This window comes from Columba livia, chromosome 13 (genome assembly GCF_036013475.1).
Source record: "Columba livia isolate bColLiv1 breed racing homer chromosome 13, bColLiv1.pat.W.v2, whole genome shotgun sequence".
NCBI classification, from domain to species: domain Eukaryota; kingdom Metazoa; phylum Chordata; class Aves; order Columbiformes; family Columbidae; genus Columba; species Columba livia.
In genome coordinates, this window is record NC_088614.1 from 12,938,988 (window position 1) to 12,957,017 (window position 18,030).

An 18,030-nucleotide genomic window follows, 5' to 3' on the forward strand; every position below is an offset into this window, starting at 1 on the left:
TGCTGTCTTTTTTCCATGGGAAAGGCATCTTGGTGTCACTGTGGTGCCTTCATGTTCTGGTGCCAGCCATAGCCTAAGGGGCAAAGCTCTGGAAATACTGCAAATCCTCCAAATTTTGGCAAAACAAGCAGCCAGGGAAAGAAACTAAATCCATTTGGGAATGGGTGGGGAGCAGACCTCAGTTCTATTTCTATTTGGCTGCTGGGGAGCAGATGAGCCTGATTCTCTCATCTAGCAGGAGCATCCTCACCTGGTGCTTGTGCAAATAACCTCAGCGACCAATTTTCCCCCAGACTTCTCTGACATTATTGTGGGTTTATTTGCAAAGCTGAACCTGGACAGATAAATGGGTTTATGACTCTCTCTACAGTTGGGTTTTACAGCCCTAGCACCTGGTGAGTTGTCTGACTGGTAGAAAAACCTTGACGTGGAGTGGAGGGGACCCACCTCCCCATTTGATATATTTTTGGGAGCAAGGCTGAAGGAGGTGGCGAGGCAGTGATGAGGGAGCAGCAGCACCCACAGCCACTCAAAGCGACTGCGGAGCTTCCTTGGGGTCCCCTGAGATGACCATCCTCCGAGGTTCCCAAAGCTGTCCTGGCATCGCTTACCAGATTTGGATGGGGGAACCTCTGGGCATCCCCTCCCACCAGCACTCACCTGCTTCATCATCCTCAGCCTCGTGCTCACCAGAGCTGGGCTGAGCCCTGCTCATGGTGGCACCTCCCACGGCAGCACCCCACGGGGTTTTTAGGGGTCTCAGCACCCTGGGCTGGCGCTGGAACTGCTTGGCAGCGGGGCTGACACTCACCACCTTGCCCTCAGATTCCGGCAGTGCCAGGACACCTCTGCCCGGGCTTGCCTCGCCGGGGCCGGCAGTAGCCTGGCAGGGAGCCTGGCTGGACGTGTTCTTGCCTGCCAGAGCCTGCCCATCCCATGGCTGCACCGCCACGCCGCCCCGGCACGCTCCCACTCGCCTGCACCGGCACTGCGGCCTTGAGGAGCTTTTAGGCAGTTTTAGGGCTTTCAGGAGGTTTTAGGGTTGCTAGGAGCTTTTAGGGCTTTAGGAAAATTTGGGGTTTTTAGGATCCTTTAGGGCTATTAGGAACTTTAGATGTTCCCAGCAACTTTTAGGGGTTTTAGGATCCTTTAGTGCTTTTAGGATCTTTTAGGGGTTTTAGGACTTCAAGAGTTTAGGAACATTTTAGGGCTTTGGAGCTTTTATGGGTTTTAGGAACACTTAGGGCTTTTAGGAACTTTTAGGAACTTGAAGGGTTTTTAGGAACTTTGAGGGCTTTAGGATCCTTTAGTGCTTTTAGGATCTTTTAGGGGTTTTAGGAACTTTTAGGCTATTCAGGAACTTTTAGGGCTTTAAGAGCTTTTAGGTTTTTAAGGACCTCTTAGTGTTTTTAGGAGTTTTTAGGATTTTTTAGGAGCTTTTAGGAAATTTAAGAGATTTTAGGAACTTCTAGGGTTTTTAGGATCTTTTAGGGTTTTGAGGAACATTTTAGGATCTTTTAGTAGCTTTTAGAGTTTTTAGGATCTTTTAGGGCTTTTGACAAATTTAAGGGTATTTAGGAACTTTAAGGGTTTTGATGACCTTTCAAGGATTTTAGAGTCTTTGAGGAGCTTTTAGGGCTCCTAACAGCTTTTAGGGTTTTGAGGGCTTTTAGGAACTTTGAGGGTTTTTAGGAACTTTCACAGCTTTGAGGAACTTGTAGGGTTTTCAGGAACTTTTGGGTCTTTGAGGAACTCCCCAGCTTGAGCAATAAATCCTTATCATGCCGAGTGAGTGCCGCTGGCTTGAGCCCAAGGGCAAATGTCCCTTGCAAGGGACAACACAAGGATTTCCTCCTTCTCCTGCTCAGCCAGCGCCTTTGAAGAAAGCACCAGGGCCTGCCGACTTACAGATAATCCCAATAACATCAACAAGTGCAGAACTAAAAATACCTCCTGATAACGTCAAGTGCGGACAAAAGGCCCTTTGTTCCATAAACAGTGGCAAAAAGATGGTCTGCAATGTCCTTTCGTCATGGGGATGCAGGGTCCCCACCTGATCCCTGTCTCCAGGGTGGGGGCTGATCCTGCAGGAGCTGCCGCTCGGTTTAGCAGCATTATTCCCGGGAGGTGGATTTATGGTATTTCCTGAAGGAACCGGTCGGGATGACCCGCAGCAGGCTGCTTGGCTCGCTGTGATGCTCCCGTGGCTCCGGCTGCCACAAGCGTGTGTTTCGGAGCCAGCCCCACTCCCCGTGGCCTGGGGATGGTTGGGCTTCAAAGGCGTCCGCGTTAGCCACGGTCCGGCCACGTGAAGCCGCGTGAGCTGCTTCCCGTGGGAACTGCTTCACGGGAGAATTGGGGAAATTCAGAGCTTGGAAATGGATATTAAACCAAGCTGGAGGGTGATGGGAGCGTGCGGGATGTCCCCAGCTCTGGGGGTCTCAGCACAGCCATGGCACCTCTAGTGCTGCGGCTGCCTTTTATCTCCATCGCCTTCCCTGCCGAAGCGGAAGGTTGTTTCCACCCTTCCCCCAGCAGAAAGAAAAGTCTCATTCAAGGCATTGAAAATATCTGTAAGAGCAACTATTTACCCAGGGCACTTCCCACCCCCCCTCCTCCCTCTGGCTCCTGGCAGCTCCGTCTTTCTCCCATTCTGCTGCTTTTCAGGGTGCACAAAGGGCTGTCATGGCTGGATTTGGGTAGTGCCTGGCAGTGGCTTTGTCCGCTCCTGCAGTGCCCATCACTGCTACAATGCTTCCAGCCTCAGCTACCGCTGCCATCGTGGGGTCCCAATCATGAGGGGCCGGCTGCCCATCTCTGGCCTTGGGATGGGTGGTGGGAGCCACGTTCCCTGGCTAGGGGGTCGCATCCAGGTTCTGCACCCCACAGTCCAGTCCATCTCCTCCAGGTGTTATAAATAAGAGCCAATAAATCGATTCTGCGTCAATCGATTTTATTTAGCAAGCGGTAATTAGGCAAAAACAGCGCTGGGTGACCGGGGGAAGCTCAGTTCCACCAACAGGCACACCAAATCAACCTTTCGTATGTGCTTATATACGTTATGCGTTCGTTTACGTGCTGGGAATTTCTGTCTCTGGAACTTTTGTTATCTGTTGCAACATCCGAGCGCTTTGTTATCTGTAACACCACCTGGGAGTCCTATTATCTGTGGCACCATCCGGGAGTCCTGTTATTTATGACACCATCCGGTAGTCCTGTTATTTATGGCATTGTCTTTACTACTACAAGGTTTTACAAAACATAATCAAACTCGCACAAGCACAGTTACTGCTTACAATAATATGCATAATACAATTGAATCCTACTCGATTTGTTCAACATTAACAATTTTGACCATCACTTATTACACAGGGATGTGCCATGGGGGACGTGGGGACCCTGTCCCAGCTCCCCCCAGTTCAGGGCCTGGGCTCCTTGCCCTGCTTCTCGCCTCCCTCATTTCCTGCGGGGAGCGAGACAGGGTTCACAAGGACACTCCGTCCCGGCTGCTTTCCCATTAATTGTTATTTTTTAATCCCATTCGCAGCCAGGCGTGCAGCCGCCCAGCTCCTTCCCTCCTCTGGCTGCCCGCCAGCCCGCAGCTGAAGGGCAGTGGGATGGGGCACCCCCGGCTCCCGGCTGCCCCAGCCGTGGTCCCCAGCTCATACCGCTCCCGAACCCGGTCCCGGTGCTGGCGCCGGTACCGGCCAGGCGGGGCGGCGCTGACCGGTGCTCCCAGCCCGGTGCTCCTAGGCGAGCCAAGCCGAGCCGGGCCGGGCCGGGCTGGGCTGGGCCGGGCTGTGCCGGGCAGGTGCCGTGACCGAGGGTTGGAACCCCGCAGCGATCCCACAGGGTCTCGGAGGGGTCGGTGCGACGCGACCCGTTGCGGTCCCGCCCCGCTGAGTCACCGCCTGCTCGGGGGGGCGGAGCGCGGCGGGCTCGGTTGTCCCGCCGCACCGCGTTGAGCCGAGCCCAGCCGGGCTGGGCTGGGCTGGACTGCAAGGTGCTCAGGCGAGCTGTGCCGAACCGAGCCAGGCTGCAAGGTGCCCAGCTGAACCCAGCCGAGCCGAGTCTAGCTGAGCCGAGCCGAGCCGCAAGGTGCCGAGGCGGGGCAGCGCGCCCAGCCCGATCCGGAGCCCAGGTATTGGGAGCGGCGGGGAGCGGCTGAGCCAGGCGGCGGGGGGAAGGGAAGCAGGGGGGTCCCGTGTTTGCTTTTGGGGTCCCAAAGGCCACGGTAAGGGGCACTGCCTGGCTCGCCCTTACTGGGGATGCTAGGGGGGGATGCTGTGGCGTCCTCGATGCGGGTGTGGAGGCGATGGGGGCAGGAGGCACTCACTGAGTACAGGGGCAAGTGGTACCCCAAGCCAGGGGACTGCTACAGCCCTGGGTATCTGTCACGCTCTGGGGTGAACTCAGTGGGACTGGAAGAACACTGGGGCTCGAGGTGGTTGGGACTGGTGTCACTGGGCAGCACCCTGGGGTACTCAGTTGCCAAGCAGGGCAGGGAACAGCCTGTCTAGATGGAGCTAAGGGGTCCTCCATGGAGGCTTTGGTGTACACCCTGCTCTGGTACGTACAGGGACATTGTGCCTTCCTGCACCTGAGCTGTGGGTTCAACACCTGCGTTTGGGCAGAGCGGGGGGTCTCTGCTCCTGGCCAAGGCACAAGTTGTCTGGTGAAGCCTCCACCCCTGCTAAATGGGGCTCACCCTTGCCTGCCCCGCTGCCCCTCGCCCATTCGCTGGAACCAGGCAAATTCCCAGGCCGTGGAGACACGAAGCCACTGAGCTGCCCAGGACCAGCTGCTCCTGGCTGCTGCCGCTGCCACAGCTGAGCCCCACGAAGCCTCGGCCGCCGGGCTGGGCCCTGCGTGTGGCTGCTGCTTCCCACCCCAGGGAACCACCAGTGCGCCTTATTCCTCCTCCTCCCTCCTGGTGGAGGGTTCAGCATCTCTGTGGGAATGCCGGCGTGTCTCAACAGGGTGATCTCCTTTCCCTAAAATGCCTGTTGGGGAGATTCCTCCTGCAACATCTCAGCTTGCTGCTGCTGGTTCCTGGCACGCTGTTGTGGGATGCGAGATGCTCTGGGTGCTCCCTGTCTGCCAGCTGCCAGAACTGCCCCTCCAGAGGGACCAACAAAACCCAGTGAAGCCAGCTAGAGAATTGAAATGAAGTCTCCTGGAATAACCTCCTGGCAGCAAGTCTGAATGGCTGTTGAGGAGGGAAGGCTGCCAAAGCTCGTTTCACGGTCTGAGGGCTGCAGGAACCCCCCTCCAAGCTTCAGCGCCAGCGGGGAGCCAGAAGGGTTTTGGAGAAGTTGGGGCTGGGCAAATCCTTTAAGCCCGGGACCGCAGTCACAGTGGGTTTTGCCGTGCCACTTGCTGGGTTTGCAGCTCCCACATGAATTAAGCCAAGGCCTAAAAATGCTGCATACTTGGTTGCAGTCCAGCTCTTAATCCCGCTGCCCGGGGGCTGCTATTCACAGAACAACAGGTTTGCAAGCAACTGCATGCTGCTGGGATGAGGACCCTGGGGCTGGCTGTTCCTGCACCTTGTGGTGGCACCCGTGGGTGTCAGAGGGACGCTGTGCTGTGGGGTTTGCAGACAGCAGGCCGGGTGGCTCCTGGTGTGCCAGTCAGTGCCAGTGGTACCAGCTGGGCAGCAGCCTGCTGGCACCTGTTTTTCAGGAGGGCTCCAACCTGCCAACTCCTTTCCCATCACCAACAGCTGGGGTTTGGCAGGGATTTGGGGGGACCTGTGGCCTCTTACCTGGCTCCTCAGGTGCTGCAGCCTTTGCCACGGCTGTGCTTGGCTTTTTTTCAGCCAGAAAAGCCTGCTGGGATTCCGTTCCCCCTCACCAGGCTCCAGGTTGGCTGCTTTCTGTGCCAAATGCCTGGGAGCCTGATTTGGGGTGGTCCTGGGATGCTCTGCACTGCCCTGTACCTCCCTTTCCTGGCACCCACCGCATGGGCAGGCGATGGGGACCTCGCTCATGTGGATGGGGACAAGACCTGGGAGGGGAATGGGGTGTTTTGGAAGCCATTTAAAACACAGTGAGATGTGATGGGAAGGTACAAGCTAACCCACAGAAGGTTTCTACCGAAGCAGGCTGAGCGGTGGGAGCGTGCTGTAAGGACGGCTCTCTGAACCCCCTGAGGCTGGTGATGTGGTGCGGGGTGCCAGGGGAGGATGACTTGCACCACTTCTTTTCTCACTTCACGGTAGCCTGCAGTTCACCGCAGGCAGACCCAGTCCTTTGCAGACCGCTTACAGCCCCTGCAGAAGCCAGAGGCTTTGCATGTCACCGGGCTGGGTGCTGTGCTGCTCAGGCGCTGGAGGAAGCGCTGGTTTAGTTTGCTGAGATATTTCTCACTGTGGTGTTTTTTAATCAATTGAATGGTTTTTAAATTTCAAATGCTACGACATAGCTTTAAGGAAAACTTCCATCTTGAGAGCTGCAGACACAGGCGGTCTGCGTGTGCCAGCCTCCCCTCAGCTCTCCCCACACCAGCTCGGGAAGGGACGGTTGCCAGCAGCTCGTGAAGGACAGATCTGGCAGGGAGTTGTGCCACTCCCGTGGGAATCTTTATCAGGTCTGGTTTTGTCTTGTTGGCAAAACTCAGCTCGCGGGTGCTGTGTGTTGTGTGCAACCCCATGGCCCAGGAAAAGCCGATCCCGCGGCGCAGGCTGGGGGCAGCCAGGCCGCCGGCACGGCACAGCTGCCGCTCAGCTCCAGGGGCATTAACAACCGCGCCGGGTCGGACCCTGCCGCCCACCGGTGACGGGAAAGGCTCGCATGCCGATGCCGTGAATAACATGTGGTCTGGCCCCTGTGCGCACAGGCCACTGGCCAAGGACAAGGGCACTTTGTGAAGCAGCTGGGTGACTGACGCTGGGGCATCCCCTCTGCAGGGGTTCCCCTCTGGGGTACCTGCCTCCTCGGGCAGCTCCAGCCCCAGGGCACATCGTCTGTGGTCCCCACGAAGCTGTATGTGTCTCTGGGAGCCCATCCTGGCTTGCCTCCCCACCCAGTTCCTGAGTCCTTGCCTGCGTAACAGGCTGCAGGTGATGAGCTGTGGGGTCGTTAGCATCTCGAGGAACAGAGTGTTGGCATATTTTTTTTCTAACAGACCTGGAAGGAAAACAGAGATAAAAGCCTCTGGATTTCCCCGCTTCCGGTGTTTGTTTGAGGCATCAGAGCATCTTCCCTTCTCGGGAAAAACGTCACATCCAAAAGCCACGTGCTACCTCCAAAACCTTAAATACCTGCTTCCAACTCAACCAGAGAGCAGTAAGGTGGTAGTAAACACCAGGCTTTTTGTTTTTTGTGCGCTTTTTAGTTTTTCTTTTCCCATGCACCTCCAGCATTAGAGGTCGCAGTATTATTCCTTGGCTTCTCTTGATGGGAGGATACAAGTGAAGACCAGGTCTGAGCCTCTTGCTGTGTGGGTGGTGTGGGAGCCTGGTTCAAACTGTGTAGCCCTTCTGGTGTCTCCATCATGTCTTTTTACTTTATCTGGCTGATTTTTGGGGCCCAAACAGGAGTTTTTCTACGCGTTATTGTTCTTGGAGAAGCTCAGCCCCCAGGCTCTGACTGGGGCAGTGGGTGAAGCCATCCTGCCTTGGGGCTGATGGAATGGAGGTGGGGCTGGTGCAGAAGCGGGTCTCTGCTTGGTCACTGTGATAGTGCGGGGCTCTTAAAGATCAGTGATGCTGGGGAGATGCCCTGATAGCAGTGGGGACACATGGCATTGCCATAAGCAGCCCCGGAGGGCAATACCGCACAACCCCACTGCTGCCCAGGGATGGGAAGGTAACAAGTCAGGATCCAGCCCTGGCACGGGCTCGGTGCGTCCGGCTACCTCCGTCACTGCTTATCGGCAGCGTGGATGGGAACTGTGTTTTCCCGCTATGAAACCATTTTCGGGGGATTTTCTCTTGCTATTGTTTGTCTCAGGAAACTGCAATCTGCGTCAGGTTGAGTGGGACCATATAGGGCTTGGAGGGGAAATACCAGCTCCCCCACCCACATCCCCCCAGGGGTTTCTGGTCCCAGCTGAGTAATGGCTGAAAGGGGCTGATCCTGTCCTCTGGCCAACCCAATAAAATCAGGATGAGCCGAAGCCTTATTGGGATTCAGCATTCTCCATTCAGAAGGGATGCTTTCCCAGCATGCCGGCTCTGTACCATCATGCCATAGTTAGCATTCACATGCTCCTTTGTTGCTTTTAATCGATTCAGGTGTTTCCCATGTCCACCGGCATTTTGCCACCCTGGATCTGTGCTTTTTGGATACACGTGCATGTGATTCCCAGGTGTGCCACAAGGCACCGGGATGCTGGCCCCATCCACATCCAGCTGCTGCTGCCGAGTTATGTCTGCACTGTACGCCCACACCGGGGAACCTTGTTAGTGCCACACTGAATTATACCCATGGCAACAGGTTAATTAATAACCTGAAGCCCCCATCTTCCGGTGATAAATTGCTGCAAGAAGCAGACGGGGAGGGGCGGCGAGCGAGCTGTGCCTGTGGCGTGGTTTAACCTGAGCGAACAATCGCAATCGTGATAACCACTCACTCACTGCCCCCTCCCCAGCCCCAAACAGGGGAGGGAATCGAAAGGGAAGGGAGAAAACTCATGGTTTGGGATAAAAATAGTTTAGTAAAATAACAAAATAATAGTAATATACTACTACAAATATGTATATGAAATGGAAAATAGAGTATAAAATTAGTGATATTAAATGCAATTCCTCACACACTCCGTCTGTGCTGAGCAGCCAGTCCCAGGAAAAGAGGGAGAGCACCCTGGTCCTGAAGAGCTGATCCTGGGGAGGGAGAGAGAAAAGACCAGAAAGGCAGAGAGGCCCAGAGGCCACTGCAAAATGGGAGAACAGCCAAAGGCCAAACTGAAGGAACTGCCGAAGAGGACTCAACTGGAATGGAGTTTAACCAGAATGAGTCTCCCTAAGGTGGAACACCCACTTCCCGTTAAATACGAAGCATAATGCTAATGACATGGAATATTGTCATTGATCACTCTGGTGTCAGTCAAGGTTTGTCGCATCTGTGCTCCTTTCCCAGCTGCCTTGCACCTGCAGATAGAGAGCCCAGAAAGACCTTGGTCTCTGAGACAACAGCTAAGATATCAGTAAGTTCTTACATTCTCTTTGTTCCAACTCAAAACCACTGGGAAGTTACTTGAAGAAAAACATTAATTCTGTCCCAGGGCGTTATCTTATTACTATCAAACTAAATCCCAACAATGACTGTGCTAGCTATGAAAAACAGAAGTTTCTAACTGCATGAAGAAAATTAACCCAATTTCATTCAAACCAGCACAGCCTGCGATGATGTGCTGGTGCAGGACGTGCCCTGGATCCGTGCTAGCCAGAGAAACCTCTGGGAGAAATCTGTACTGGTGGGAGAAACCTGCTAACAAGGATGCTGAGTTTTCAAGCAAGCAATTTTCCCCCAGACTTCCCATCTGGTGGCACGTGGGTGCCTGGGAGAGCTCAGGAGCCTTTGCAGGGGGTGCTGGTGAGTGCCCAGGCACCTGCTTGCAGTACACAAAACAGGATTTGGCCACACGGTGGGTTTCAGGTTGGTGCTGTGAGAGCAGCACAGGAGTAGGATGCAGCAATGGCAAACCAGGTGCCAGCTTGGCTTTGGGTATTGGCAAGTGTTTGGCTCTGCTGGCTGGTCCAGCAGCTGCTGCTGCTGATGTGTTGACCTGGGGGTGCTCGTGCCGGTTGCCAGACCCTGGCAGGATGGGTCCCACCAGCCTTGAGCCATCACTGGGGTGTCAGTGAAGCTCGGTGCATCTCAGCAGCGATGGAGATGGGGTTCGCGGTGCAGGGAGGGCAGAAGGTGTGAAGAGCAGGGCTGCGGGTGCGAAGGGTGCGGCTGGGTGGAGCGCATGGGTGTGGCGGCACCTTAGGGTGCTCAGTGCTGGCCTGGGTGCAGGTCATAGGAGCCCCGACTGCATATAGAGACAAAGAAAAGCATGGTGGAGCAGAGTGCAGGGTGAAGGGATGCGGGGGACATGGCCTGGTTGGTTGCGAAGGGCAGAAGGGCTCTTGGCAGCTGCGGTTGCTGTGTTGGCATTGCTGGGATGAGCCTGGGAGAGCCCATTTCTGCCGGTCTGAAATGATGTTGTGGTTTGTAATGTGCCTGGCTCCTTGGCTAATCTGCAGAAGCCAAAAGCAACCAAGAAAATAACTTTAGGGCTGGTGAATTAGGAAAACCACCGTTTCCTTCTGTTCCTATCACTTGTGATAAGAAATGAAGGCCCAAACCAACATGGGAGCAGAAGAGGAGACCACTCCCGTGTCGAGTTGTTGGCAGTTGGTGCCTGTGCCGGGGTGATGGGGCACCCTCCCTGTGCTGAGACCCCCGCTGATCCAGCTACTGGCCTCCCCCATCCTTCCAGCCCCGAAGCCCAGCAGGATGCCTGGTACTTGTGGCTCCTCCTGGTGGCTGAGGCACCAGGGAGGTGGCTGTGACACCGGCCAGTCTCCCTCTAACACAGACTTTGCTCTCCATCCCCTGACCCCATGGTATAGGTGATACCCAAATACTCATGTGGCCCCTTTCCTTTGTACCCTTCTAGGCTCTGCTTTCTCCTCAGAGGCCAAACCAAAGCAGAGAACTGCCTGGGATGAAGGTCCTCCTCCTGCTCCTTCTCTCCCCTCTGCAAGGTAGGCTGCTTCAGCTGCGTCCTGCCCTGGGATGATGAGACATGTATGGGCTGCTGGAAGTAAATGGCAGCCCCAAAAAATGGGCTGGGGCACCAAGGGGTGTTTCCAGCTGTGGCTTCCAGAGAGACAAAATGTCTCAGGGGCTGATACGCCTCTGTTGCGGTCTCTGGGGTAAGATGGGTCCTTTTCGGGCATGAAGAGCTCCTCTGTTGGTCTCTGCTGATGTGGATGGTGGCACCTGAGTGAGGATGGCCCTGAGAGACAGGAGGTCTTGCTGCCCCAGGAGCCTTAGCAAACCCTCCCAGAACAGCTGTGGGGACATCGGGGAGGTGGCTGACATGATGGAGCCTGTCCTGGACAGGGTTGGGACACCCGTGGCAGAGAGCCCGGCATGCCACGCATGATGGCTGCTATAGTGATGCTATGTTTGACTGCCCCTCCAGCTAAACCAACATCTCCGTGTTCTTGTACAACACAGGGATGGGAGCCAGCGACTGCAGGCAAGAGGACTTTCACTTTTGTGGTGACCGAAACCAGACCCAGAACAGCTCTGTCATCTATGAGCATGGCCCTGCCCACATCTCCATTGAGAACACAGCCCAGGCGCTGATAATAAGAAGGCCCTTTTTGCCAAACAGGAGAAATTCTTACTACAGGTACAGCCTGCCCCCGGCTTTGGGCAGGTACCGCTTCTGCATCTACTGGTTCAAGGCCAACAGGACCCTGACGCTGGTGTATGGGAAGCAGAGCTTCCTCCTGGGAGGGGACCCCTCCAGCATCATCACCAGGGGGAAGGAGAGTCAGAAGACTGAAAGAACCAGGGCCTCCATCTTCAGTGTGTCCTGCATCTCAAAGGACGGGAAGAACACCTCCCTTGTCAGTCATTCTGAATATTTCTTCAAAGGTAAAGGCAATTATTTTAATGAAATAGAGGGTTTGTTTCATCCCCAGCTCATTCTGGCCATCAGCAGAGCGCTGATGATGTCCCAGATATAGGTGTAGCATGATGTGAAGACATAGCTGAGTGGCGATGGAAGGGGATGTAGGTTTGCTTGAAGCAGCCCAGAGGCAGCCCCTGGTACCCGGGCTCCCTAAAGATGAAGGTGGAGATTTTCAGAAGTGTTTTGCCCCCTAAAATCCTGGGAAATCATGGGCTTTGCGGATGTCTCTGAGGGTCCCATCTGCACTGTTAGGCACCAGCCAGCCTGGTCTCAGTGGAAGCTGAGCTCTGGGTGGCAGGCGAAGCACGCTGGGTTGGGGTCTCCATCAGCTTCCAGGGCTTGGATCACCTCGAAGCTTTCTACTCCTCCCAGGGCTGTGTCCGCTTGGTTGGGAGCATGGGCAAGCCAGCTCTCCCTATGCATCTCACAGCATTTCCTTTAATCTGCCTGCCAGCTTCCCCAGAGAACGTGCCTGTCTGGGAGCAAGATGTGGAGGAGCAGCTCACCACCTTGGACAGCCTCATCACCCGTCCCCCAGCACTGGCTACAGGAGCCGTGGAGCAGCAGATGCTTCGGCAGTGAGTTCCCAGCTTGCACCTTTCCCACCACCCCAGCGAGGTGCCCACTGCATCCTGCTCACTGCACCCCTTCCCCAACAGCAAACTCGGGGAGCTGGAGAAGACACTGGCCAAGGTGGAACTCGAAGGGCAGAACCAGACCTTCGGCAAGGCCACTGTGCACGCGACTGTCCTGAGGGTCCAGCCCACTCGGGCTCCTCGGAACCTGGCCTTTGCTTCCCAAAGAGAGGTGGGTGCTGGGCAGCCTGCCCTGGTGGTCTTGGCCCACCACCACCCTCTACCAACCTCTCCTGATGTGTGTTTCTTTGCAGGAGGGTGGAGAGGTCCATGGGTTTGCAGTGGACCTACCGGGCAGCCTGTTCATGACAGTGGAGGAAAGTGAGGAGGTGATGGAGCACAGAGTGCTCCTCATGGATATCAACAGCCAGACCATGTTCCAGGTAATGCCCACACACGTGGCAGGGATGCTATCCAAGCAAGGGTGATGATGCTCACTTGGAGAAGATGCTTTAAAGATGGGCTAGAATCTTGACAGGGAAAGAGGCATGGGACCACCTTCTTGGGAACTCCTACCTGCTTCATGCCTGACAGCTCTCACTTCCCACACTGCCATCACCTCCTCTTCCTCTCCCACAGGATGAAAATAGCAGCCACATTCTGGGTGACAAGGTGGTTGGCATCTCCCTGGTGGACACAGTGGTGACCAACCTCTCTGACCCAGTGGTCCTCACTTTCTTCCATGACCAGCTGCCGGTAGGTGGAGAAACAGCCTCATTGAACCTGATCCCACCAGGAATGGAGGAGCAAAGAGGGCTCGGGCCCTGCCAGCTTAGAAAGCAGTCACAATCCAGCAGGTCTATGCCTTTGGCCTGCCTGTATGGGGTCTCCTACATCTTCTGGAGCTGTATTACGATCAACACGCGCACTGGTGGTGGAGCTGCCTGTGTCTGTCCAGGAGATGCTGCTTTGCAGATATGTCACCTTCAGCACAATATCCAGGGCTGAGGGACACTTTGAATTAACAGTCCCTTGGCTCATTCGTGGTCCTGTCAGGTGCCTGCTCAAAGCTGAACCCCTTGTTCGAAAAAGGGGACCTGGGAGGAGGTATCTGCTCTGCAAGCTGCCAAGAGAATGGTCCCTGCCTGGAGTCCACTCCCATGATACGGGACAGTTTGTCTCCTGAGACCATATCACCTCCTGCCCCATGTTCTCCCCTATCAAATGTGCTGCAGGGTGATGAACCACTGCTGCATCCTGACCAGGGCCCATGGTTTTGTCATTGCAGAGGAACGTGAGCCCACTCTGCGTCTTCTGGCAGGAGAACACCACTGGTGAGTGCTCCTGCACTTGGCTGGGAAGCCAGGCGCTGCCTTTGCTCCTTTTGCAGGGTACCACAGACCTGCTGATAGGACTAAAAGTTGCTCTGTGCCTCACTTCATCGCTCCAGCTCCATAATCCTTCCCCATGGGCATGATTTCAGGTTTTTCTCTCCATAGCTAACCTCAGAGCTCTCTCCCTCCCTAGGGATGGGTTCTGGTGCTGAGGCTGTTACCTGAGTGGGTGTGCTTGGCATGGAACAAGCTGGGACAACCACTTTTGTCCTCCCCACTGCCATGAACACCTTGCCCTGAAGATCCACAAACCCAAAGCAGATGTTCCTGCTGCTCACCAGATGCTCTCCCTTCCTCTTGTGCAGGCAGTTCTGGGAGCTGGGACAGCTATGGTTGTACAACGGTGGCAGCCATCAGCCGGACAGACTGCAGATGCAACCACCTCACCTACTTTGCTGTGCTGATGGTGAGTACCATCTTCCCTCAGCTCTTTACATTGTTCCCACTGGTAGTTCTTCCTCACCATCTCTTATTCGTCTTTCTCAGGTGTCCTCCCCGGAGATCACCTACATACACAGGGATTACCTGAGTATCATAACCTACATCGGATGCCTGATCTCAGCTTTGGCAGCCATTTGCACCATCTTCTTCCTCTACTTCAGGTAGGGTCTGACAGGTCACCCCTCGCTCCCTGTCCTTGTCCTGTCAACTGCCACTACACCTGGGTGGGCACAAACTCTCCAAACACAGTTGGTGGCCTGGCTAGAAGCATGAAGAAGGAGCCATGCTTGAAGAAAGCAGAGTTCTCCTCTCCAGAAACCACCCTCTTGGTCAGGTCTCCTGTAGGGCACTGAAAAACACTGTCTGTTTTCAAAGATTTTTGGAAAAACAGCTTGGTTGTTGTTATGGATCAGGCAAGCAGAAGCCTGCAAAGATCTTTTCAGGGGCTTGGTAGAGAACATGACTGTCTTCTTCTGAGTCATGTCACTGATCTTGTGGATGATTCAGAGCTGAAATGATGTCACTCCCTACCCCCATGGTCTAGGCCTGGAATGCAAAGTCAGCTTCAGGGACCTGAATTTGCACATGTGACAGGTGGTCCTACCCATGGGTTGGACTCTCAGCCACTGACACCACCAGAGGGTCTTCTGGTGTGGGCAAGTTGCCCCGTGCGGAGCTGTGGGGTGTTGTGGGACACCAAGGACGCTGGCCAGGCATGGTGGTGAAGTCTTCCCAATCCTTGCTTCTGCAGGAGCAAGCAGCGAGACCAGATCACGAGCATGCACATCCACATGAACCTGCTGGGTGCCATCTTCCTGCTGGATGTCACCTTCCTCATCTCTGAGCACTTGGCTTCCAGCAGCAGTGAGGCAGTCTGCAGAGCTGGCGGGCTGCTCCTGCACTTCTCCCTCCTGAGCTGCCTCACCTGGATGGGCATTGAGGGTTACAACCTCTATCGGCTTGTGATCGAAGTCTTCAATGCCTACCATGACCACTTCCTCCTCAAGCTCTGCCTGGTGGGCTGGGGTGAGCATGAGGGAGGCGGGGATGCCCTGAGGCGTTGGGCAACAGGGGCTGAGAGGCACCTGGGTAGGTCTTACTCACCATCTCCTGTGCCTGGATGGGGATGGAGACACAGCTGTTGGGGAGCAGATGTCTGAGAGCAGAGAGGTCTCTCTGTCAAGAGATTCGGTGGAGAAGGAGACTCATTGGCGCAGAGCGGAAGTTGATGCTAGAGCAAGGGTAGGTCACCCAGCAAGGCACGCATGTGAGACCTTGCTTGGGGTCTTTAAACAGTAATGAGATCCTCGCTTTCTGGAAGAAACATCCAGGACAGCCCAGAGGCAGGCTTGATGCTTGAAGCACCCACACATCTCTGCTGTGCTTTGGGCAGGAGGCTGCAGTAGGAAGATCTCATGATCTCTGTGGCCTAAAATTCCACAGCCCTGGGATACCCTTGGCTGGGATCAGCGCAGCACAGATCATTCCTGGGTTGGGGCTTACTGCAGGTGTCCTTGTTGTGGCTGCATCCTCGTCTGCCACTTGGGAGGGAGGATATTGGTTTGTACTTGGGGAGAAAGGAGCAACAAATCTTTCCAGAAGGACCAAGGGCCAGGGACTAGGGCATCTGCTTCAGTCTGTTCTTGTCACCCAGGACTCCCCTTCTGCTGTGTGATGCTGATCTTCCTGGCCAGCTGGACAAACTACGGCCCCTTCTCCATTCCTGTCTATGAATCTGTTGGTGGCAAATCCACCAACGCAACCATGTAAGTTGTGAGAAATGGGTTGCCTGGTCCCTGGTCTTAGATACAACTGGCTAAGCCTTCACCATGTCCTACAGGCTTTCCTTAGCCCACTTGTGGCTTTTCTGGGGCTTTGTGCAGGGTGGTGGGGGATCTCCGCTTCCTGTTTAACTAAGCTGGGTGCTGGGTTTGCACCACACCTTTGTGCTTCGCCCAACCTCTCCAACTCATGTCTCTGTGGGGTGACATAGCATAACCTTCTGCCCTTTCTCCTCCTTCCAGATGCTGGATCACGAGCCCCCTGATCCATAATGTTGTGAACCTGGGTTTCTTCAGCCTGGTGTTCCTCTTTAACTCGGTAATGCTGGGGGCCATGGTCCGGGAGATCCTCCGGCAGAACAAGAAAGGCCACAAGCTCAAGCACGTCCTTGCCCTCTTTGGGCTGAGCATCCTTCTGGGCATCCCCTGGGCGCTGGTCTTCTTCTCATTCACCTCTGGTGTCTTCCGCCTTGTCTCCCTCTACATCTTCACCATCATCAACTCCCTCCAAGGTGAGCCTGAGATGCCAGCCTCCTCCGAAAGGCATTGGGACTTCCCTGGGATATCGGTGGGGTGGTGATAGGGTATGGGAGGAGATGCCCATGGCAGGCTGGCTGGCTTGCTCTGAACTGCTGTTGGTCCTTGGACGGGGTTCACCCACCCTGCCTTCCCTTTGGGTGTCCGTCTCTGTTCCCAAGCAGCAAGCAATAGGACAAGATGAAATTGCCTGAAGTTGTGCCACGGGAGGTTTAGGTTGAATATTAGGAAAAATTTCTTCCCAGAAAGGGTTGTTGGACATTGGAACAGGCTGCCCAGGGAGGTGCTGGCGTCACCATCCCTGGAGGGGTTTAAAAGGCTTGTAGATGAGGCTCTTAGGGATGCGGTTTAGTGGTGGACTTGGCTGTGTTAAATTAACGGTTGGACTCAATGATCTTAAGGGTCTTTTCCAACCTAAATGATTCTATGATTCCTCCCTCCTGTCCCAGGTTTTCTCATCTTCCTCTGGTACTGGACCATGGTGTTGCAGGCGAGAAAGCCACCTGACTTGCAGAGCAGCTCCGACAGTGTCAAGTTGCAGCCCAACGGCAGCCAGAGCCACCTGGGCTGAGCGGGGCTACGCCGTGTCCGCGCCATGCTGGGGCTCCCTGCGCAGAGTACGGCCGTGGGAAGGACCAGTGCTGTCCGCTTTGTTACTGCACCCGCCTCATAGGGCTGCTCGGAGCCCGGGGACCCACAGCGGGGCTGGCCGCTGCCAACCCCTCACCTCTGCCGGCCCCCTCCCCAATTTTCCTACCCCACCACATCCCACCGGGCAGCGGCACATCCCTTGGCTTGGCATCCTTGGGGCAGGAGGGTGGGATGCTCGCCTGGGCAGCGAGGGCTGCAGAAAGCAGAAGGGGCAGGGATAGGGTCCCCAGTGCCTCTGGACATCCCCTCCCATGCCCCGAGGTCAGGGATGATGTGCGGGAAAGGCCTCATCTTCAGCCCTTGCTGTTGGTCACCAAGAGGGTCCTTCCCCAGTGAAGACAGAATAACTCTTCCCCCGCAACCTCCTCTAGCAGCTGAAATAATATATTTTTGTTATTTTGTTGAATGTATATTTTTGGATGGTGTAGAAGTTTAATGAGTGTGCCTGCACACCAGACTTGTGCCCATTAAAGTTGTTCCTGCTCAGAGCATAGCTCGCTGGGGTCTCTCTGCTGAGTGCGTTGGTGGACTCTCAAGCGGGATCCATCCCGTCACCGTGGTTGTCCCATCCCTGGGGCAGAGCCTGGCGTTTTACCCTGCTGAGTTGGGACCATTAATGGTCCTCCTGGCAGAGCACTGGCAGCCCGCTGCCGTGGGGGTTGAGGTGACAGAGGGAGATGCCATGGCTTGGGAAACTGCTGTGGTCTCAGGGGAATGTTGCTACCCAGCAGAGAGGGAGGATGGGAATACGAAGAGAGAGGCTTTGCAGGATGGGAATCGTCTCCCTTGGTGGCTGTGGGGCCAGGCAGACCGTGGCTCTCCTGGCTGATACTCCTGGCCAGCTGGACAAACTGCAGCCCCTTCTCCGTTGCTGTTTGTGAATCCATTGGTGGCAAATCCACCAGTGCAATCATGTAAGTAATGAGAAATGGGTTGCCTGGTCCCTGGTCTTAGTCAACTGGCTAAACCTTTACTTGTGCCACTTGCAAGCGCAGCACCATGTCTACCATC

General features: G+C 55.2%; 1 protein-coding gene across 2 annotated transcripts; it reads left to right on the top strand.

Annotated features, from left to right (window-relative positions):
• Positions 1-3,844: 3,844 nt before the first annotated feature.
• LOC102083819 (adhesion G-protein coupled receptor G1) lies at positions 3,845-17,512 on the top strand. Of its 2 annotated transcripts, XM_005512649.3 has the most exons (14): positions 3,845-4,141; positions 10,612-10,699; positions 11,178-11,603; positions 12,095-12,218; positions 12,300-12,447; positions 12,530-12,658; positions 12,855-12,971; positions 13,504-13,549; positions 13,915-14,015; positions 14,096-14,211; positions 14,802-15,076; positions 15,705-15,816; positions 16,075-16,343; positions 16,818-17,512. In XM_005512649.3, exons 2-14 carry the CDS (start codon positions 10,660-10,662, stop codon positions 16,937-16,939), a joined length of 2,025 nt encoding a protein of 674 aa, XP_005512706.1. In that variant the 5' UTR covers positions 3,845-4,141; positions 10,612-10,659; the 3' UTR covers positions 16,940-17,512. The 2 variants fall into 2 exon arrangements, with proteins under 2 accessions (XP_005512706.1, XP_064885299.1); XM_065029227.1 differs by lacking the exon at positions 16,075-16,343 and having other exon boundaries at positions 3,915-4,141; positions 16,818-17,124.
• The last annotated feature ends 518 nt before the right edge of the window (positions 17,513-18,030 follow it).